Genomic DNA, 23,005 nt, shown 5'->3' with positions numbered 1-23,005 from the left:
TCTTCTTCCTTCCAAAGCTCCTCGGCATAAATTATTAATTTGTGTGAAATAGGATGTTCTTGGTGCAAGATGCTAAAATATATTATTGTTCCTGCCATGTTTAGGTACTTGTACAAAGGTGATTTCACCCAGTGCCTACATGTACTGGGAGACCTCTAAGTAAGCAGCTCTTGCTCACTGAAGGACATCTTGGTCTCCTGCCTCAGAGGAGGACTGAGACTGTGATGAATACGAGTTGTCCCCGACCTTTTCCCCATTAACAATACCAAGCAACTGAATTTGCAGCTTATCTATGTGATAAACTGAGCAAACAGTCTGGGTAGCACACCTTGAAACAATGAACACATTGGAGATGTCCGGATAAACTGGCGAATGGCCTGACAAAAGGGAGAAGGGCTGGGACGTAACCTTCTGACTGAATAATTTAGCCATCTCCAGTCGTGCTTTGCAGGGGCATGGCTGTCAGTCACTTGAAATAATCCTTTTTCTTCCATGTAGGAGTGTTTTTCCTTTCCCTGCTAATAAATCCACCTACTGTCTTGTAATCCTTCTAGTCCCAGTAAACAATACTTAATCATTTAATTGGCATGTGGTGGGAAAAAGGAGGCAACTTGTTTTAGGCTCGTGAAGCTGAGCTGTCCATCATCTGAGGTATCTACTGTGTACTTTAATCCTCTCTTCCGAAAGCTGTTAATCAATTATAAGTTAAATAGCCCAGCACTCACTTTGAAAGATTAAGATGGTTTTATTTTGACAGACCAGCCTAATTGCTAACGATCAGTTATAAAAATGTTCCTCCACGGAAACAGGAGTTTTGTTATCTGGAAATCTCCAGTCCCTGCAGCTACCCAGCTCCCGTGGCCGGGGTAACTAAACGTGATGTGCATCCCATACAAGGTTTTAAATGCTGGCTATGTAGCAGCCAGCTGAGAAGATGTTGATAGGGCAAGAAGCTGCCATTAGCCATGGTAATCAGAACTGCTGATCAATGAGCTGACTGGACGTTTTGCTGCAAATAAGGCCAAGGCTATGTCACCCTTAGCAAATAAATCCTGTCCCCAGTAGCTTTACTGGAAAGCACCTTTTCCTCAGAACATGCAATCTGTTATGTTCACAGCATATTCAGCGTGTAATTTGGCAAAGCTACGGTTGTGAATCATCAAGCCATTTTCCAAAGGGCATTGTTACCTGTATTGGATGCGTTGTCAGTGTAATTTTCTGTAACCACGCTCTTGGAAAGTGGCTCAGACATTGACCCTGATAAGGGACATGGCACTACAGTGTGGCTCAAGATGTTGTCATTCTAGGGACACAGCCACAACACTCCATTAATTCCTTGTAATGACAGGTAATTCTTTGTAATGACAGGTAAGATTGCTGCCTCCACCCAGCTGCTCTTGGCTGTAAATAGGATAAGGCCAGCAAGGAACGATGTGAAGCTGGAGTGTGCTCAGTTGTGTGTTTGAAGGTGTGTATAGGAATGAAACCATTCAATGTGTGCTCTCTTGGATAGCTTCTGCTCCTGTTGGTAATTAAATACCAAAAAAAAAAAGTCTGAATGTGAATTAAAATAATTTCATTTGTCAGTTGAACACAGACATCTGGTGTTCAAGTGCTGGGGGAAGGGTTCAGAGTTGAGCTGATCTGGATGATCAGCTCGGGGCCTCAAGGGGACGTAGCAAACTAATAAAAGAAGAGCAGAAGCATGATTGCACCACGAGTGGTGGCTGAAAAGGGCTTCTTGGTTAAGAGCCACTGAGGGCAATGGAGTTGTGCCCATTCCTGTCCCAGGAGGGCTCATCCTTCAAACAGTTGTGCACAGATATCTGTTAGAGTCACTTAGGAGCTCATAAAAGCTGATTTATGCTGTTGGACAGACCTTTGCTTACAAAGAATATCCCAGTGTTACAAATTTGCACTTTAAATGATGGTGGCATGTATACAGCTGTATACAGCAGGGAATGTAAATTGCTTTGGACATCAGACTGACTGAGGAGCCCAGTTATCTGGCAGCAGGATCGTGCCCTTGTGGATACAGTGAGCTCCTCTTCTCACCTGCAGAGCAGCAGCATTGCTCTGCCTGATGGCTTTGTGATGGTGCCAGTAATGCCCCTTGTCACCGCTGTCCCCTTGGTCTACGGAGATACCAAGCTTTAAAGGCTGGAAAAAGGCAGAGAAAGACAAGCAGGTAAAAGAAAAGCATCAGTTTCATCTCTCAGCCCCAGTTTGATATATTAAAGAACTGAGGCATATCATAAATGTCAGGTTAGAGAAGGGATTTCTTGGTCAGGAAAATGGGATGGAGGTCCCAGCACAACACTGCACTTTCCCTGACATGTGCCAAATGTCCTGTATTGCTAGCTTTATGTCCTGCCTGCTGTGGTGGTTGTACCTTAGTCCTTTCTTTATTTCAGAAATCCAAGGAACTGTCACCTTTCAGCTTGCTTGCCCTGCCTGGACCCACCCCTTTTTATGGCATCTAACTGCTGGACAGTTAGATAACATTTCTTTCTGGCACTGTTCTGAGTTTAAAAATAGCAGACATCTATTACTTATTACCTTGTTAATTTATTGAAACGCTTTTAGAAAATTACTCAATGGGAATTTAGCATGGTAATCATCCACAAAGTTGTTACAGGACTTGGAATGCTTATCTCTCCACCCTTCCCCATCAGCTTCAGGCTCTTTTGGAAAATGCATTTGCACAGGGCTTGAATGGTGGTAAGCAGCTGGAACTTCAGTAGCATGGCACCTGAGACATCGAGGTCTGAATGTCAAATGAAGACATCATGGCTTTGGTTGCTTTTGTCAGATCTTAAAAAGATGCCAAGCTAGGGTTGCAATACCTCCATGTTACGTATCAGAACAAATAACCAGCAGCACCTACCTAATAAGCCTCCTGTTGCACACCCAGCTCTTCCTTCCACAGCCATAACTGTGTGCCTATTTTTGAAATTTGCTCTTACTGTGAGCTCCCAGGAGCCTCGTGGTCCGTGTTCCTAATGAGTTACTCATCAAAAGCCACTTATCTTCCAGACCAGGGTAATTACCTTCTGCTTGGCTACTGCTCCTCACACACAGGGAAAACCTTGAGCTATTCATATCTCTCTGGTGCGTCCAAAGTAATTCATTAGTTTGAAGTGAGAATATTTATAATTCTTGCATAACAAAAACAGTGTTAGCAGCCACCCACATCTAAGTGGAAAAATGCAATGATGAATCAAGTATGGATAAATCTGTTAGGTTCTTCCATGACCAAGCAAACAGCCTGAATTTATTTATCTTCTTTAAAATAAAGAAACACTTTGCATTTAGATGGTCTAGATTTCATGTGACAGTCAAAAAGCACCTTGTAAAACTGTGTGATGGCCTTTATTTCCAAGAGGAAAGTTTGGATCTGTTTTCAGTTATTCAGATTCCTGTATATTATAAATTTTTCCTTGTTCTCTCTCTTGTATGCTCAGTTATCCTTCCAAGTCCTTGCTGAGTTCACAGCACAGGGCTTTGAAGAGATGACATCTGTTTAAATTGGAACACGCTGTTCCCAAAATAATAAACAAACCTATCAACAGATGAATTTTGAGATGATGCAGAAATTGTGAAAGATGGTTGCTGTCCTTCCCTACAAGCTGTCATTAGATGTGCCTAGCTCTTCTGTCCACCCTTTATACCCTTGAAATTAGTGTACTGAATCAAGGTTTGACTTTTGTTATTGAATAGGCTGGTGTAGGTATCTGTGGGGCTTGTTTCTCTTCTCTCATCACCTCTGCTTAGCAAATGCATGTTAGAATCATGTTGGGTTTTGTTTGTTTGTTTGTTTTTAATACTTTTTTAGCTGGACCACCTTCATTTTGCAAAACAGGCCTTGAATTGGGTGCACAGGATTAGAACATTAACTGCTATATCCTCCTATGGTATTAGCTGCCAATTATGTAGCAGTCCAGCTTTAACCTGGGCCCATGTGTGGTTTATCTAGTGAGAGGTTTGTGCTGGACAAGGCTTGGATCCAGCCCAGAAACTCCCCCAAGAACTGAAGCCAACGGAGTGGCCAGCACAAGAAATTTAATTTCTGCAACAGACACATTTCTATCCTGCCTATTTCTGTACAGCAAAATTTTACAGTCCATCACTCTCTTAAATTCTTCCTCCTGTCCTGTTCCTAAAGCTGCTCCCTGCTGAGAGAGGCAGGCTACCAAAATGGAAGACACCATGAAAGCCTGTGAAGCAAAAGCTGCTCTATTTAGAAAGAGCACTTGGCCTTCCAGGCAACTGGCTTGCTGGCACTCCAGTTAATATCTGACAGCTCAGGTGCCTAATTGGTGTCATGCAGAGCGCCCTTTCTCATTACTCAAGGTACAAATCAGCTGAGAGGATGTTTTCGGATGTTTTCTGTTAATTGCCAGGTGGACTTTTTTTTTTTTTTTTTTTTAATGAATGAGCCACAGAAATGAGTCCGTGTCTTTCTGGTGCCCACTGTCCTGCACATCCATGAAACAAGGGGGCAGAGAATTTTGGCATCGTAGCAGGGTTGATAGCAATCACCTGTGTCATCATCCTTTTGCTGTAAAGCCTGCAGCTAGAACATCAAACCAGATGCAAAGAAAAAAATCATCATCCCCTGATGCTCTGGGTGGACCTGCTCGGGTGGGGGAGGTTGGATGAGGTGATCTCCAGAAGTCCCTGCCATGCTCAGCCGTTGTGTGAGGCCTGCCAGCCCTCAGTACAGGCTGCCCTGTGGCCTGAAAGCCATGTCCATGTCCCTCCGTGCTGGCCACCCAAGCACCTTCCTTCCTCATGACTTCCAAACATTCTTCTCCACCCTCTCTAAAATCCATCTGTTTTGCAAAACCTATGGTAAAATCAGTAACTGTTGTAACCTTCAAGGCTTCCTGACATTTCTATATTGACAGCAAATGGGTTAGAACCTCAGAGACAGTCAGATATCTCACCTCATGGCCTCACGCTTTCTTACTAGGCTAAGTCTCTGTCCACTGAAGGCTCAGGTGGTGATGCTGACCCCAAAAGCCATCTTCCTGCGAGTGCTGCCTGGGCAGAAGCACCAGCCCTTGGGCCATCGCTGCTCTCTGCTCCTCGCTGAGCTGCCCCTGACAGACCAGGCATGGGGGAGCAGGCTGGAGAAAAGCTTCTGCCTTGGAAACCTCTCTCTAATCTGCATGGTACCCAGGTTTTTGTCCTGCCCCATTGATCCAGCCTTCTTGCTGCTGGTATTTATCGCTGGTAGAGGTTCAGGGTGGTCTAAAACCTCCCTGTCCAGTTGCTCCCCATGCTGTGAAGCATCTGTGCTTGGGCTCCAACCAGTTTGTGCAATCATATTGCTTAGGGGAGCGGGGCAAGGCAGCTGTATTCAGCCCGTAAGGTCTTTGTGTGTGTGTGTGATGTGTTTCTGTGCACGATGTACTTTTTATGTGGTACCGTATCTCTTGATTGGCTCCTCTTTGTCCTTTCCTGGCTCCTGCTGGTATTTCTTTGGTCTTTGGGGGTTAAACAGGAACTAAGTATGAAGGATCTTGCAGAGAGAGGCAAGGAGCCTTGAATGTTGCTGAGTTTCAGTCTCTGCTGCTCTGGTTGGTGTTTCAATTCCTTTAATATACAAACACCAGCATTTGGGTGTCCATGACAGATGCAGACAGAAGACATCAAGCAGGGGTTACTGTTTCAGCCTACCATTTTGGGGCAGAATATTACATCTGGAGGCCAGTGTTTTCCAACACTCCCGGCCTGCTTTGAAGCACACCAATTATGGTCTGACACACCGTGCAACCCAGAGAAGACAGCCTTTATTTTCCTCTTCTCTCCATGGGCTGGGAGTTGTGGGTTTTCTTCTGTAACCCTCATTAGAGACTTCAGGCTGAAAAGAAGTGAATGGGATACATTATGGTGACAGATTTAATGGCCTTGTTACAGGTTGTGAAAGGTGGGAATAAGAGATTGTGGTTTCTGAAGCAGGCTTTGAAAAGCTGCTCAATTAGTCAGGAGGACTTTTAAAAGAATATATATATTTTTTTTTCTGGAGCCAAAGTTGAGAAATTTAATTGGGCACTGCATAGCAAATATAGCTACATGGCCTGATGACAGCCAGCAAAGGGCACTATGAAACATTTACAGAGCTATTACCTCCTTGCCATCTCTCTAGCTAAAACCCACAAGTTATACTGTCAGTGTCTTAAAAGTGGTGGATTTTGTGCTGAATTTTGCAGAGTGCGGGCATCCCTGGATGCTGTAGCTATCTTACTGGCCATTTCAGCTGAAACAGTATTCCTGTGTTCAGATGGGTCAGTCTTTGTGCAAAACTGCCCTGACATCTCCCCTCACAGAGTTTATGACACAAGTCCTAGACCTGCTCCAGGAGGGAGGGTATTTATACAAAGGTCTTTTTGGCTTAGAAATAGCAGCACGAGGTAGGGCAAAGGCTCCAGCTACAGCAGAAAGTGGGGGCATTGATGGACATCAGTAGCTTAGCACCTCAGGCACTTTTTGATCTGTCTCATTAATATCTCATGTTGCTGTATCCAGGAAGCTTTTCAGGGTAGATCCAGCAAATCAATATTCCTACTGCTAAAATTTTAATGTTGTGGTGATTTTTTTTAATTATTACTTTTCGGCAGTAATGAAATTTTAAAATGCCTAGAAAGGACTTTTTCTGCTTGGATGGCTGATAGTGGTCTGGCAGATGAAGTGGGTGGTGCAGGCTTTGGGGACCTGGCTGGTGCGTGGCCCTGAGACACGTCTGTCCCAGCAGGTACTGCCCAGGTGCCGGAGTGGGGCTGGCCTGGGTGCAGGAACAAGCTCCCAGGATGAGTGTTCTCATTTTTAATGTCTGGAGTCAAACCCTGCAAAGCAGGGGGCTCTGGCTGCCATGTAGCTTATGTCTTCTTTGCCAAACAGTGTGTTTATCCATCACGCAGGTGAACCAAAGAGCTTTCTGTCTTCTGGTGCTTCCAAATCACTTTGGAAGCATGCCTTTAACAGGCTCAGCAATGTGGTTTGTGAGTGCTCCTGGTGTATTACGAGCAAGTGACAGGCTTTGGGGTGGCAATGGCAAGATGCACCCCAGTAGAGGTGACTGGCACATAGGAACCCCTTAAAATGCCTTCACCACCTCAATAGGCACCTTGTTGTCCCCCAGCCTGTGTTGTTCCTCTTGCCATTCCACCCAAATCCTACTTACAGCTTCCAACTCTTCTTCTTTCTCTTGGTAGCTGGGCTTTCCTCCACCTGCCTCCCAGTTTCATCCCAGCTTGGGGGGCTCTGCCTTCTCTTTTCATTAGTTTCTGTTGCAGATCCACCATGTTTATCGAAGGTGTCGATCATAGCTGTTAGAATTAAATAAGGCAAAAATGGAATCCAGAACAAATACACTGCTGCAAATAATCCTTATAATTCCCAAGCAAATTTTGCCAGACAATTGTGAGAAAATTTGTTCTGGCAGCCTACATTCAGGCAATTGGCCAGGAACAACTATAAATCACGGGGATCTGTTTTTTCCTATTATCTTTCTGACTCTTTTAAGATTACTAGGGTTACTAGATAATAAAGATCAGAGAGAGGGGAATAACTACCTCACTGCTTGCAGTGGAGAGAGAAATCTCTGAAGATAAAACAATGATATGTCTAGATCTGTAATTTCCAGCCAGGGAGACCTGGGGATCAGGAATTGCTGGATTTCTCCCTGGAAAGCTGTGATAGCAAAGAGTGAAAAGTGATTTTTGTGGAAATGCAGGAGCCCAAGTGCCTCTGGCTTTGTGCTTGGTGCCTGCATTTGCATGGTAGCATTTCACTCTGGAGAAAACCTTCAGTGCTTTCAGGGACTTTCACAGGTGGGCATTTGTTTTAGAGTGGAAATTTCTCTTCCGTGACCCTGCTGCAGCCTCAGGAAGTATTTTTGTGTGCGGGCTTGAGCTCAGCGGCGAGGGAAGATGCTCTGGCTGCAGCCCAGCTGCACAGGAGGACTGGTGCAGGCTGCGCTCTGGGGTTGGACCCGAGCTCGGTTCCTGCTGCCAAGATTTTGCCTTAATTAGATGCTGATACACAGACACCCAGCCTGATACAGTGCAGACACAGATGCTTTCAGCCCTGCTGTTATTCATCGCCTCCATCTGTGAAAGGAGCCAGATTTTAGGGTGCTGCTCTCTGTAATGATTTGAGTGGGTGGCTTTTGGGCACTTCTGGTGCCGGGCCTGTAAACATGGGATTTCTTTTCCTTGAGCCAAAATAATTGGCTGCAGAAGGCCACAGCGCCTGCATGTTGTTTCGGCACGTGGTTGCTCAGTTAAGTGATGCTCGGTTGTCTCAGCACACAGACGCAGCTTTGCACCTAGCCTGCTAACAGATGTGTGCTGAGACTTGTTTTCCTTTCCAGAGGGCTTTCTGTTCATCACGGAGATGTTACTTTTCCAGCTGACTGCTTTGCTGGCTTTCAAACATGCTACCCTCCATTAAACAAAGCTGATTTTCCTTCCTTACCTTTTTAGGCTGAATTTATAAGAGCAAACAGTCCTAAATTAACCAAAATCAGTGTAGTTACCCCAACAAGCTCCTTAATATAATACATATTTTGCTTTTTATATTAGGAACAAACACCTGTTTGCTGTGGTTTGCTGTTCTTAACAGAGACCAGGAGTCAGGTCCTTGTGCCTGGGCATTGTGGAACCCAGCTCCTGGCTCTGTGCAAGCTCAGCCACATGCCCGGTGGGTCTTTTTAGTGCTTTTGTAGCCGGAGTGATAGTGATATTAATTAATATGCTTGGTACGTGTTAAACAGGGGCGGGAGTGTGTACTATAATTGGAAGTACTTGCACAAGACAGTAAAAACAAGCTGAAATATTTATGATTTTCAGAGAAAGGAGCCAGACTTGTTTTCTCTCCCCTGCATCCTCTCATTTAGTTGTCGGAGAACTGCAGCATGCAGATCTTGCAGGAGGAATTTCCAAGTTGTAAACCAGAGGGGGAAATGTTTTTGTAGCATTTAACTGGAAGAATAGTTAAGAGAAAGAAGTTATAAAAGGGCTGTACATAGCAGGGAATATTAAAATTGTGTATAATGAGGACCGTGAGCAGATGATAAATTCTGAGACTCCTGGGGAAAAGAGGGGAAAGGAAAACTGAGCAGGGGAGATGTTCATGCAATATACCACCTGCAAATATAACTCAGGCAAGACACGGACACTTGAAGCTCTTCAGAACCAGTTGTTACTTCCTAAATGAGGAGCCTGACATTTTGCAGGTCAGCAGCCAGGGAGAAGGTTGCCCCTGTGAAACAAATACCTTCAGAGGCTGTGCTGACCAGGCTGGAGCATCCTTCATGCCAGGGCACCTTGCTGCCTAATCAGCTTGGGAAGACCATTTCTGCATGTATTTTTTTTCCTAAAAGGATAGATTTGCAATACATTGAATTTGGATACCTGACATTTTCCCTTTTCTTCTCCCTCTTAATGAACTGGTAAGGGGGAAGTGGGCAAAGAGAGACCCCATGGATGCTGGAGTACAGGTTTGGGTAGATAAAAAGGGTGTAACCAGTAGCACTGGGGGCCTGACCCTGCCTTGCTGACAGTGGTGTCTCCCATGGTGGCTTCCCCACATGTCCCTGTCCTGTCCCAGTCCTCTGCAGCTGTGTCCTCTCTTGGCTGGAGGCTGGGGATCTTCAGCTAGGGGCTGACTACAAAAATTAGCTGAGCAAAGAGATTTACCTTTGTTTAAAGACACCAAGCCATAAATTATGGGTAGCTGGAGCCGGTGTCTTCCTTTCCATGTGCTTTCTCTGAGAGCCTTGCACTGAGACAAGCAAATTTATTCATACAGCGAGTGACTGGATAACCAAGGCAACATAAAAGCAAGCAGCTTTCTTATACCGTAAATCACTACAGAGAAAGACTGGCCCCTTGTAGAACAGTATGAGCATTTTTTTTTTTTTTTTTTACCTCCTGCCTTCTACAATTTTAATATTCAAGTTTAAGCCCTCAGCGTGTATTTTATTTTATTTTTTGCTCTGATATGTGGAGGTTGGAGGCTAAACCTTTGAATTACCAACCTGCTGAGCATTTTGATCCTTTTATACAAGAATGGGGATTAAGTGCTGCTCGCAGCTCTTCTCAGCTCAGGTTTGTGCAGGCTGACCTGGCATTGGAGCGGGGCTGTTCTGTGGCACAAGCAGTCCATGGGATGGCCACAGGTAGAAAACCAGTGGGCTGAGCAAGTGCCTTTCTGCAGAAAAATGCCAGTGTGCTCTGTGAGAGAGGCAGATGACTTTTGGAATCAGCATCTCTTTAATTAGGGTGGAAATATGTTATGACCTGTGGTAGAATGTCATCTGAGCCCCCCATCAGAGGTTTTCTGTGGAGGAGTGGTACCAAACCCTGCAGTCACCAGACCTCAGCTCAGCTCATGTCTTCCCTGGGAGGTTTGCTGAGGTTTCCCTAAAATGGAAAAGATCCCAAAAGCACCGAAAAGCATCCTCAAAAGTGCTTGGTGGGGGCTTGCTGAGACAAAGCAGGCAGTGGAACATCAGTGGTCTACTTGGCCAGTGCTTGAGATCTTGCCATGGGTCTGTACAGCACCATGGCTCTCTATAACACCAACATTTTTGTAAAGATTGTTGTGTTTGCTATACCCTAGCTTATTCTTATGTTCTTTTCTTCATACATAAATAAGACACAAATATTTCAAGCTCAGGTATGTGCAACTCGGTCACTGAGGTCAGTGGAGGGAGAGGGGCTGGCTCCCAAATCCTGCTAACATCACCCATAGCTCCACGCATTGAACCAATCTAGAAATGCAATCTTTGCTAACAGTTTGGAAATATGTCTAGGTTTAAAGGGTTTCCTGCAGGCAGAGGCGAGAGCTGTGCTCCTTGGAGGCTGTGATGAGGTCTGTCTTGCTTTTGAAAAGCTTTCCCATGATGGATTTGGTGGCGACATGTGAGCTGTTAGTGCTGCTTTACCCGGGACAGAAAACATCCATGCAAATTGCTCCTTTGATGAAGCGTAGCTGAGCCTTCTCCTGCACCAAGGAGCTGATTTCTTCAAGCAGGTCCGATCTCTGTTAATAAATCACCTCCTCCACAGGAGGAGTGTTTGATCTAACATCACAGGAGATGTCATCAGGGCTGAACCTAGCTTTTCTATTTCATTAGCTAAAGCTAGTAGTGTTGAGTATTTCGAAGAAATACAGCATTCCCAGAAACTTGGGTAACCTGTATAACACTGCCAGCTGAACAGCAGCTCAGCTGGTCCAGCCGTGGTGCTCCAGGGCATGGATCACCAAAGATCTGTGTGTCCTGATGTTGTGAAGCCCGTGAGTGAGTTTTGCAGCAGGTCTGTGCAGCACCGTGACCCTCCACAATGGCAATGTTTTTGAGAAAGCAGCGTTCTGTTTGCTCTAGCCTAGATTATTCTACTGTCCGTATTTTTTATGTGAATAAGACACCCACACAAGCAATCGAAGCCCCTGTCTTCACTATTATTTGCTTTTAGGTGGAGCCATTCCTGGTCTCTGCTGAAAACCCCTGGGATCACGTTTTTGTGAGTTGCTGCTGGGTTATTCTTTGCTGTTTGTTTGCTTTTGTTTAACTACAAAGAGCCTAATGATTTTCTTAGCAGAGCTGGAGGAAAGAGAAGAAAGCTCAAACAAGTGTTTTTATCTTGTAAACTCCCCAGCATCACAGTGCTGGAGGCCCTCAGTGCCACCACGCTCCTGTGATAATTCAGTTCTGCTGAAAGCAGAGGTGGTTCATGCTTCAGCCTTCTATCAAATAAGCCACCAGCCTTGACTTTCATGTTCCATGCTCCCCCTTTTCTCCTAATTCAGTGCAATAGAGTACATCTCCTTCCCTGCCTGGGTGTGCTCCTGTGGGACCTGCTGGCCTTGGGTGACCGGTCACACCAGGACAGGCTGCGGGGCGCGTGGCCGCAGGGGACGGTGGAGACGCTGCCGGTTCTGAGGAGATGGCACGGAGGAAATGTGGATTCAGCAAAAGCGAAGTAGCACAGGGCATTAAAAATTCACAAAGGCTTCACTGAAACTCGTTCTCCAGGAGAAGCATTTTAACGAGCAGCAGCAGATAACCGAGTGCTCAAAAAGCAGGGTGGGGAGGGACCTGTGCTAGTACAGGAGTTGTGCTGGAGGTTTTTGGGAAAAAAAGCACATTTCTTTGTTCTTTTTGCGTTTTCTTTGGAGCTGGCAGGAAATTTATTGGGGTTTGCTGTGGAAAAAAAAATAAAAGTGGAGAGGCTGTTGTGAGTCTTCAGGGGAATACGATAGGATTAAAATGGAGCAAAACTGAAATGCTTTGGGCTTGCAATTTTCAGAGATTCCTTTCCAAAGCCTTGTTTAATTAAGGGAGGCAGCAAGGTGACCCTGTTTGCTGCTGGAAGGAAAGCTCGTGGGCACTTTTCCAATGGCTTGGTCCTTCGTATGCTTTTTTCCCTCTCATTTTAGATTTACCCAAATTAAGGAGCTGGATGCTGGGGACTCAGGAGGTGAGCTGGCATGTGCTGGGGGTGTTTCAAACCAAGAGCAGTGAGCTGGTCTGCTACTCCCCTGTGCCTTTTGTGCTGGCACTGAGGGCTTTCGGTTGCTTTTGCATTTAAACCTAAGTGTAGATCACATTGGCAGACCTGCACCATGACCTATTTGTTACCCCAGCACCAGTTTGGGGTGGTTTGGGGTTTTCTAGCACAGTTTGATGCTGTGCTGACTCTTGCTCATTGGTGTGGCATGCCATTTTATGTGTAATTGTGGAAAACACACCAAAACATCTTTCCATGTCCTTAAAACTGAAAAGCCTGACAATAGTCCTGTTTTTTTCCTTTACCTACTTTGAAATGGACAGCTAGAAAAATAAAGGGAAAAGATACAAATGCTGCAGTTTTGTTAAAAACTTGTTACAAAAGTGTGTGATTAAAGATGTGCTTGTCTAATTTGCTGGAGCAGAAATACATATTTGTTTTCTTTCCATTTTTTTTTTTCTTTGCAATCTTTCCAGAGCAGATGCGCCTTCCCTGCAGGGATGCTCTACTTCTGTGGTGCTCAGCTGTTTTGCAAAGCAAACAGATGAAATAGCATGGCAAAGATCTGCACTGCTTGGTTCAGAGACATTAAATACCTCTGGCAGGGCTGAGACACCCACCCTGCCCTGGACGAATCGCAGGAGACGCTGAGCATAGGGCTGACATTTTCCTGTGAAAATAAACGGGAGGGGTGGAAGCTTTATTAAGCAGGAGCATAAAATTATGAGCGATTTCCCTGGAAACCCATGGGACCATGGGAGGGAGCTCTGCTGAGTCCTAGAGCAAAGAAAACTCCCCCAAAGATGCTTCTGGAGAAGATCCAACCATTGAAACAGGAGTTTCTGGGAGAGGGACCATCGAACAGGAGCAGTAGTTTGGGTTAGAGTCTGGAACAATTTTAATGGGAATTTTGGGACCATTGACTTTCAAGAGATGAAGTGTTCCTGTTGGAGGCTTGCAGCTGGACTTCATGCTTGAGGGGTTAAGAGGTGGAAGCAAGTTATTAATTATGCAAGTTGCAATTTGCTATTCGAGCAATTCCTTCTCGCCAGCACTGGCACAAGGAGCTGGATGTCCTATCTGCTGCAAACTGTAACGCAGGAGGGTAGCTTCTGCCTTCCGAGAATGCAAATGAGATATCTGCTTTTTGGCTTAGTTTAATTCACTGTCTTCATCTCTGCACCGCTTGTTAGCTGGGTAGAAAACTGGAGATGCTGCCAATGCAATCTGGATATTGTTTCATGGGGCCATGGGAAGTGATGAGTTTGTAGCTCTCTAATCCTCAGTAATTTGCCGTTAATTTGTCAACAGCCAACAGCTCCAGCATTTCATCTGCACATTCGAGAAGACAAAACACGTGAGGGCAGCCAGTTAATGAGGAGCAGGGTGAGGCACTGGGGGCCCATGTGGTGTCCATGCTTAGCTTTCGGAGAAATCTGGATTTAAAACGATATAGGGGTGCTGGGATCAGAGGTGTTGGCCTCTTCTTCAGGCTGGGTGACACATCTGGGGATGCCACAGGTCTGGGCTGGGTCTTGTTCCTTGTGCATCTGAGCAAACTGCAGGGAAATGGTGTTGGCAAATGGTGAATGTGGTGCCCTGTGGTCCCTCTCCAGCCTGTTGTGCTGCTCTTTCAGGAGAGCAAGGAGCAGATAGATGTTCAGCTGGACTCCACGTGTAGAGCTGGAGGGCTCCTCATCCTTCTCTGTTCCCCAAACCATCACGTCCAACATGTGCCCACGTGGTGAAGGCAGAGAGGTTTTTGAGGACCTGAGCAGAGATAAGTTGGTAGCACACCACGTCTGCTGGAGGTCTCTGGCACCATCGCGGGTACCTTCCTCTGGCCATCCTACACCAGGGCCCTGCAACAGCCTGAAAGCACTTGCAGGTTTTGATATATATGGGGGGGAATGGCCAAAAAGCCCCCCAGATAAACCCAATCCTCTGCCTTGAGCTCAGGACCAGTTTTAACTGTGTCCTTGTGATTCCCAGACCACCTCCTTCACAAATATAAAGCAATACTTAGCCTCACAGAGAATTCCTTACAACACCCAGGTTTGCTAAGGCATAAAAATGAACCATTAGTTGAATAGGTAAAAAAACTAGTTACTTAACATTTTAATACACGTATCCAAATATTAGTTGTTCTCCCACTGTTTATTTTTAGTATATTTTGCATGGTTTGCAGAGCACTTTTTTCAGGTGCGGCAGGGGCAGCAGAGTGTGGGGCAACAGAAATTTGGGGCCAGGTAGGGGTGGAGAAAATGAGGCAGATGTTGGAATATGTGGAGAATCCAAGCCTTTGGGAGAGGGATGGGATGTTGAAAGCCCTGCACAGAAACCTGCTGCTTTGCCACGGTGGCTCGTGCTTGTGTATCTCACGGGGGAAACAGCTTGAACAGACAACTAATAAAATCAGAGGTGATGAAAAGCTGTGCTTGTCCAAAGTCACTCAGCCTTTTAATAGCACCCAATATAAAGGAGACAGGCTGAGGACAAATCAGATGAAAAATAACTCGGAGAAAGAGGCAGTGGTGTGTCTGGAGCTAAGCTGTATCTGCAGCAGCTGTCCTGGGGGCCAGCTCACCCGCGGTTTTCCTAAGTTATTACAGAGCAGCAGCACATGGAGGGGCTAGCTCCATCTTTTTTCTCATGCCACCCAACGTGTGGGGCAAATGTTGACATTAATTAATTTATTTATTTTTTAATTGAAAGAACAACATTCATATAACTTAGGAGGAAACTGAAATAGGCTACCTTTTGTTTCTCTATAGGAAAATGGTAGAGTAAGACAGCTTTGTAGACTACTGGCATCTTTGCATCCTCTTCTAAATGCTTGGGTAGCATTTGTCATGGGCTCAGGTAAGCAGCAATTGCGTCAAGCCTGGCCAGGCTATTTGTACCCTGGCAAAGTCTGATCCCAGCACTGAGTTTATGAAAGAATGGGAATTTCTGGGGAAGACCTTCAGAAATAGCCTTGATGTGAGACCCAAAGCCAATGTACTGGGGGAGAGCAGAAAAAAAAAAAAAAAAGAAAAAAAGAGAAAAAAAAAAAAAAACAACACAAAAACACATTTAAATGAGCTCATTACAGCAGGACAAAGATTATCTGGAAAAACTGAAAGAAGTAAAACCTTCAGAAAAGGCAGTGGGAGAAAATGTGCTGAATCCCTCCTGAAAGTCTCCCTGCCTACCAGCCTACATTTGATATCTATGTATAGCTGCTAAAATAATTTCAGAATTACTTCTAATTCTAGGATGACAAAAGGCTTGATTTGAAGACAAAAGCTGAGCAGCTTAGTGACAATTCTGGCATGCTAATGGACATTGCTGGATGCCAGGCTATTTCTAGCGAGGACAAGGTCCAGGTTTCTGACTACAGCAACAATCCTCGTTTTTCCCCAAGCCAAGTCCCAAAGGGACGATGGCCAGACACGGGCTGTTGGGTGTGTGCAGCATTACTTGTCATCCTGAATAAGAATTGGGCTTTAAGTTGTGGCTCAATCTTTTCTGCTGATTGCTGCAATCGTTTTGAAGTGGCGGTCACTTTTCTCCATTTTTAATGGAAAATGAAAGGGTTAAGCCTTGCACAAAATTTGTATATGCACCTCTTCCAGTCTCAGCACAAAACTGCATCATCGGCTGGCAAATATATATATATTTGAATGTGGGTTTTGATTTTTTATTTTTATTTTTTATGAACTCTGTTTTGATACAGAGAGAAATACCTTGAATTACTGAAGAAGAGCTGATCTTTGCTGTTGGGATAAATGACCTGGGAGGGTACGGGCTGACTATTTAGGGGTTGTCCTTTCACCTGCTATGTGCAACTTACATCTCTGTATGGCCTGGTGTGAGTGTGGGATGGGAAGAGGCGATGTAGGAAGATAAAAATCCCAATTTTGAGGGATTTTGTATGGCATTAACCTGTCAGTCCATCAGCAGCCACATCTGGTGTTAGGGAATGCAATGAGTGCTTCAGACAGACTCGGCCGTGATGGAAATGCTGTTTGTCTGCAGGTCATCAGGGTGGATCGCTTGGCACTACACCAACCCTTGCTAAGACATCTGGGCTGGGTGTTACTTAACTTTCATGAAAAAAAGGTGATTTTGGAGTCATTCAGTGCAGTTGGGTGATGCTGGGGATGTGGCCTGTGGGCTTGCTGGGATGTCCCCACTGGGGACAGCTCAAATCAGGACCAACTGCCTGAAGTTGGAGGACGTCTGGCTCTCGAGGCAGGTTTCCCAGTGCAAAAACTCTGTGGAAAGACATCATTTGGGGTCCCACATTTAGTGTCCTATCTACGTCTTTCGCAGATCTGGAGGTCGTTTTTCATAACAGCCCAGTCTGTAAGCTCAGGTCCGTACTCAGCTTCATCTACATGAGTAAAGCCGTTCCTGCTGACCTCACACAGACCAAGGGTCTGCGACTGAAGCCAGACCATGTTCTCCCTGGACCCTGTATCTGAACACACCTCAGAGACAAATAAAAATCCAGTTGTTATTTTTATTCACTGGCCACAATAATCCGATTTGCTTACCCATAGCTCTGTCGGTGCTTGGACACTAGGCAGGGCTAGAAGTATTTCAGAGCTCAGACAGTAATGACAGTAAGTAACAAAATATACCCCTAATGTACCCAGGTAATATATGAGCAGCCCCAACCCGAGGTAATTCAAAATGGGCTTAGCAAACAGACTCAGGACAATGACTTTATTTTGTAGATGCTTTAAGCTGTTTGTATCTCAGAGTAAATTTCCAAATACTCAGCCTTCAGATTTATCAGATTTCCTATACTTTGGGTGATTTAGAGCCCTGTCTTGATGTTCCCTCTTGCATTAGCAGGTGGGAAGAGCCTGATTGCAGGAGTTAGGAGGCATCAAAGCCTCCTCCAGACTCATCGGATTGTTACGGTGGCAAATGGAACGATAATAAAATCCCAGTTGAGGCTGACCGATGTTCTCCATCACATCCTCCCCTCCTTGGTTCGCTTTAACTTTGACAGCTCTGTTTGGCAGGAAATTCTCTTTGGTTTTTGCCTGTGATTGAATTATTTTGAAAAGCTGGACTGAGATGAAGATGATGCTCTCAGGAAGGAATGATTGCGGGATAGCAGCAGCCTGATTATCTCTTTTTTCAGCCCATCGGCGACTGTGCAGGCAGTTGCACTTGTTGACATTTGTCTTGGCTGCCAGCTTAGGTGTTCACTTAAAGTACTGGGTTTAACCCTTTGAAGCCATCGAGTTTTTAAGGGGTGGTGAGTAGGCAAGCATAAGTTGCCTGCCTTTAACATGCTGCTCCAGAAGAAAAAGTTTCGGTGGCTTCTCTAATATCTTAAAACAGCTGGAAGCTTTATTTAATGAGATTTGGTACAGAATCTCAGTTTTTTTTCCTATTATCCTTCTTATCCAAAGCAGGAGCAGGGACACAAGACTGAAATGTCTCCAAGGGAGCTCCTTGGAGGGTGCGTGGGCTGTGGGTGAGGCTGAACTGGGATCGACAATGCCCCTTGATAAGGTGCGTGGCACTTCATTGGGAGAGTTTATATCTCTCCCACCCAGCAGCTGTCAGCAAAAAGTAGGTTTCTGGAAGTCTTATCCCTCCCTTGATGGGTGTGGGCACTTCAGGAAAATCTTGCTTTTCTGTGACTTTACTGATAAGGCTGTTCCTGGAGCGCAGCATCTCCATCTGCTCTTATCAGGACGCACATGGGCCACAGAACTCGTGTGTCTGTAATGCTGTGGACAATCCTCTCCTCTTCACCACCCAAGATTTTTCTATCATTTTAATTTTAACTTCCACATCCCAGCCTGGTCTGCTTCCTCTTATCGCTCGAGTTCCCTGAAGCCTGCCCTGCCTGCAGGGCTCCAGCAGCGTGCCGCTTTCAGGCTGTTGTACAATTATAGATACGAAGCCCCAGGATTATCTCGTTACTCTGCCATGCTTTTACTTTGTGTGTTTGCAGGCAAGTAGTCAGGCTGGTATTAAATAGCGATCAGCTTTAAGCTGACTGTTGCTTTATGGTGTTATCTAGTGGGGAACGAAAGTCCTGAGGACTGTTTGCCAGTAAAAATTGCACCTCTCGCTATTCAAACTGCAGCCAGGAGCAAACCAGTTCTGTGAAGTCTCAAATAAATAAAATTAATTGTCATCTCCTGCTTCAGCTAGATCCTTCACTCATCCTTTATTACTCCGTGCTCTTAAATGCTACAGGACTATTCCTACACCAGGTGCACCTGCAAGCCTTCTGCACATGAATTTGTGCCGAGTTTCTTATAAGGTGTCACCAGAATGTTGCCGTTTGGTACTAGTGGAGGTCTGTGCTGTTCTGTGTTTCCTCCTCATAGATCTGTTTTTGCAACCAGATGAAGCACAGAATCACAGAATAACAGAATAAGTAAAGAAGTTAAGCAAGAGTAAAGTGACAGAGGCAAGCTATAAGGTGCAAGCAAAGTAAAGGAAAATGCCTTTTTCCTTTATCCTCTAAACACCTTTTGCAGTTTCTTTCAGAGGAGAGCGAACTGGAAACCCAACTTAAAGTACTTTACTGGAAATATTCACTTGTTTTTCTAGTTTCTCTTTCCAAGTAAGTTGATTTAACTGACTTCCCTAGGAAATTAATTCCTCCATGTGGAAGGACAATCTTGCGGTGAGCAAGCAGTGACTTCAGGTTTGCAGAAAAAGCGCATCAGAGATACAGGAGTGTTCAGACCTAGTGCGACAGAAATGCTATCATTAAACAAAGTATTTTTCTCTTGGCACTCACAATTTTGAGTCTTTTCTTGACGATGAGCATCCCAGGGTTGGAATGAAGCCGATCACCCAGTGCTGTGGGGCACGACTTGGTTGCAGTCGTGAGCCCTGATCCTGTGGGATGTGTTAGGGGACTGTGCTTTGTTATTCCACAACCTTTCAGCAGAGAAGGGCTCCTGTTCTGGGGAAGTAACACAGGAAAACAATACGGACAGCTGGGCTCTCTCTATAGCCACTGTGCTGCTCTGAAAATTATACCCTTTTCACCCATTGTTGTCTGCGATTTTGTTCTCCTGCTGTGTTCCTTTTGTAATTGCCAATTAAATAGATATCTGAGACTCCATTCATCACTGCTCTAACTTCATCTCTGTCAGGCAGGGGAAACTGGGTTAGCATTTGGCGATGCAGATATGTTTTAGGAACAGCAGACTGATTTAGTTCAAGGAAGAAATATTGATGTTCATGTGGTACGTTGGCTAATTTTGTCCTCTAGCATCATTTCCTGAAAGAGAAGCAACCAGGGTTTATAATTGATTTGATTAAATAATAAATAATACGTTCTCCTGCTGCAAAGTTGGCAGCATTTCCAGTCTGCAAACTTCTCTTGTGTGGCTGCGGATGGCAAGACTCTCAGCAGCAACGGGCTGAGGCAGATATTTCCACCCAAGGCACTGCCATCCACCACAGCACAATGGCAGTGCCTTGAACAAGAAACTTCAGGTAAATTACAATTTCTTTCAAGTTTCTTTTGCCTCTTGCCTGTTGCTTTTTGGCTGAAATTCTTTGTAAGAGCTTCCTCCAGCTGTGGCTTTGAAGCCTTTACGTGCTTGTCCACAGCACACAATCAGAGGCTCCCAAGTCAACAATTAAATGGAATTAGTTTTGGATGGAATTGCTGTGAGCTCCTCTCTTTGTGCCAAGGAGAACGTGGTTAAACCTCTGCCTTGTGATCCCTCCACGTGCTGCTAGACTTGCCAAGAGGCACCCGGCAAGCTGTGTCCCGTATGGCCGGGCAGATGGGCTCTGTGCCTCCTCATGTCCCTTTCGAAGCAGAGGCACAACATTGAGGTGACACACTCCTTGTGCATTTAAACGCTTGGCAGCTGAAGCAAAATGTGTCTCTTGTTGCCTCGTGTCTGCTTCCTTACATTTCTGTCCAGCACTGGGAGACGCATGGTGGTGGGGAAGATGGTGATGGCAAAAGGCACTGCGGGGTCTGTTGTTAGCTCCAGCCCTGAGACATTTTGTGTGTGTTCAACGTCCCTTAATGAGCATCCTGCATCACTTGAGCATACGGTAGACAAAATGCTCCTTAATTTCTTCAAAGTAATTAGTTTTTATGATGAAGCTTGCAGGCTTTTCCTCTTCAGGCTTCAGGCTTGCTTTGGTTTAATTAACCTAATTAGTCGCTAATGGCCAGTGTGTCTGCACCCAGGAGCAATGCTGCTTGGCCTGGCAAGCCACCAGATCCCACCGGTGTAGCCCGCATCACTTGCAGAGCTGGTCCTACAGCAGCACTTGGGGTTTTGGTCCAAACCTTGGGAACCCAACTCCTAGTTTTCTGGTTGCTCTGCCCCCGCTTTGCCCTAACACCAGCCATGTTGCTCTTTGCAGATGACGGGAAGCTGTCCCTGGAGGAGTTCCAGGCCTTTTTTTCGGATGGGACACTCAACGAGGAAGAACTTGAGAAGCTCTTCCACACCATTGACTCGGACAACACCAAGTAAGTTCCTCCCATTTGGCAGAGCCAGGAGCTGTGGTGCTGAGGTGCAGCACTGCTTGGAGAGCTGAGACCCCTAGGACATGGCCGTGCAGCTCCTTTTGCCAAACTTTGCAAAAAAAAAACAATCCACCTGTTTTGGGTTTACGTCTTGTTGCAGTGGCTGCTGTGAGTCTTTTTCTCTCTCTGTTTTTTATTCCTGCTGTTTTCTTTCGTGCAACCTGATCTTTACGATGTCTGAAGCGATGCTTAGTTTTACCCGTGAGGGCAGTTAAATAGCTCTTTAGCTTTTCCACTCTACCTAAAAGCTTCGCTGTGCTATAAATGGTAACTGTGAATCTGTGAACGTTGTCCTATCCAGCTATTTCACAGACAGCAACCTGGGGAGGATTTGTGCTTCGTGATGCTTGCTTTGCCTCCCTCCCCAAACATCCCCTGGCAAGCACTCATTGCTCCAGAGCTTGCTAGAAAGGAGCCCCCTTCTCTCCAAGGGGAAATGCGGCTGCTGGAGGCAAGCCTAAGCCCTGAAGCCCTTGCTGTGGGTGCTTTGCCTCTGCTCTGTCCCCAGCAGACCGATGTGGCTGTACTTTTGTCTGTAAAAAGCCCAGGCAAGGCAGCAATAGCAAGGGGCCGGAGCCAGAAGCAGCACCGTAACATCTGCATCCTGCTGGAACAGCAGCAGGGGAAAACGATGGGAGAGGAGGCATCAAGGCACACTTCAGTTTCCTGGTGTAACAAAGGTGAAGCTAAATGTGGCACCTGAATGCTCTCACCGGGGCACAGAGGATGCACCCCACCGGGTTTTTTTCCCCTTCCAAGGGGAAAGCGTTTTCAAAAGCCTGCCTGGTTGAGGCTGTTGGAAATCGAAATGAAAGGCAGCATTGAGTCATATTTCAGTGTGACTCCTGTTCCTCCAGAGAGAAAAAAATCCAGCCAAAAAAGCAGATGAAAAGAGAATCCAATTTAAAATGAGGAGTTGAGCAGCAAATGCTTAAAAAAATAATAATAGTCTGGTTAATTATAAAGCCTTCGGAGTCGCAAAATCCCACCTTTCCAATATGTGGAGTGGCCACCATTTATCCTGAGATCAGAAATGTCAGATACCAGCTTGGTACCTACTATTCATCCAATAATTAATCAAAGGATCTGAAGTGGCTTCGTTACCAAGATCTGCTGGGAACGCTCCATCCCTTCCCACGCTTCCCCTTCAGTGGGAAGCTGCTATGAGAGGGGCCGGGTGCCTTGGGGTTAAAATCAAAAATTAAAAAAAATAACAGGAGAGTCGTGGGAATGGAAAGGGAATTGCTGAAAGGCAGATGGGATATGCTGCCTTGTGCTTTGTGGGGATATTTATCGAGCTGCAGGTGGGGTATGGATAAGCTCTCCGTGGATCCTGGGAGCCAGGAGCTCACCTGCCCCTCTTCTGAAATACTTCAGAGCATTGTCCTGAAATACCAGATGGGTTTTCTTTAATATTTTTCCATTTTGCACTGAAATGTAGGGACAATATGAAATTTATCTTTCCCAAAGGCAATTTAAATTAAAATTATTAGCTATTTGACAGGACAATGTAATTTATTTTTAAAGCTGTTTTTTTAATTTTCCATTTTATCTGTGTTTATCTTGTATTGCCCATCGAATTTGCTTAGCGTGCAAAGCAAAGTTTGCTATTGAAATTACATTACAGCTAGAGTAGAAAATGAAGAAAGTTATGTTCCTGCTGATTATTAGTAATTGCTGTTACCGGCTAAATTGCAAAATGTTGATTCGATTTTCCGGAGTATTTTTAGGAGCAGGGGAACCGCCTCACATATGCATAGACAAAATTAATGTCTGTATTGGTCTCTTGACTTGCTTTAGCTGGGAAGGTAGTGGAAAGGAGAGAAGTTGGGCGGCTGGGTGGAGGGATGAGGTTGGTCGATGATGCTGGAGCACCCATTCTGCTGTGAGGAGCTGGTGGCTTCGTGCCACGGGGTGAAGGAGTGTGGGCTCCTGTTTGGGGAACCAC

General features: G+C 45.4%; 1 protein-coding gene across 1 annotated transcript in view; it reads left to right on the top strand.

The window, feature by feature from the left end:
* NECAB2 (N-terminal EF-hand calcium binding protein 2) overlaps positions 1-23,005 on the top strand; it is a gene marked incomplete at both ends in the record, with an annotated part of 57,839 nt that overhangs the window by 11,509 nt on the left and 23,325 nt on the right. Inside the window, one exon of the mRNA XM_084294452.1 lies at positions 20,892-21,000. Within this exon, the coding sequence (XP_084150578.1) occupies positions 20,892-21,000 (109 nt within the window). The remainder of the gene's footprint in view (positions 1-20,891; positions 21,001-23,005) is intronic.

This window comes from Netta rufina (assembly GCF_964035555.1).
Source record: "Netta rufina genome assembly, chromosome: 13".
Classification (NCBI taxonomy): domain Eukaryota; kingdom Metazoa; phylum Chordata; class Aves; order Anseriformes; family Anatidae; genus Netta; species Netta rufina.
The sequence above is the reverse complement of the archived record's forward strand: the minus strand, read 5'-3'. Positions and strand labels throughout refer to the sequence as shown.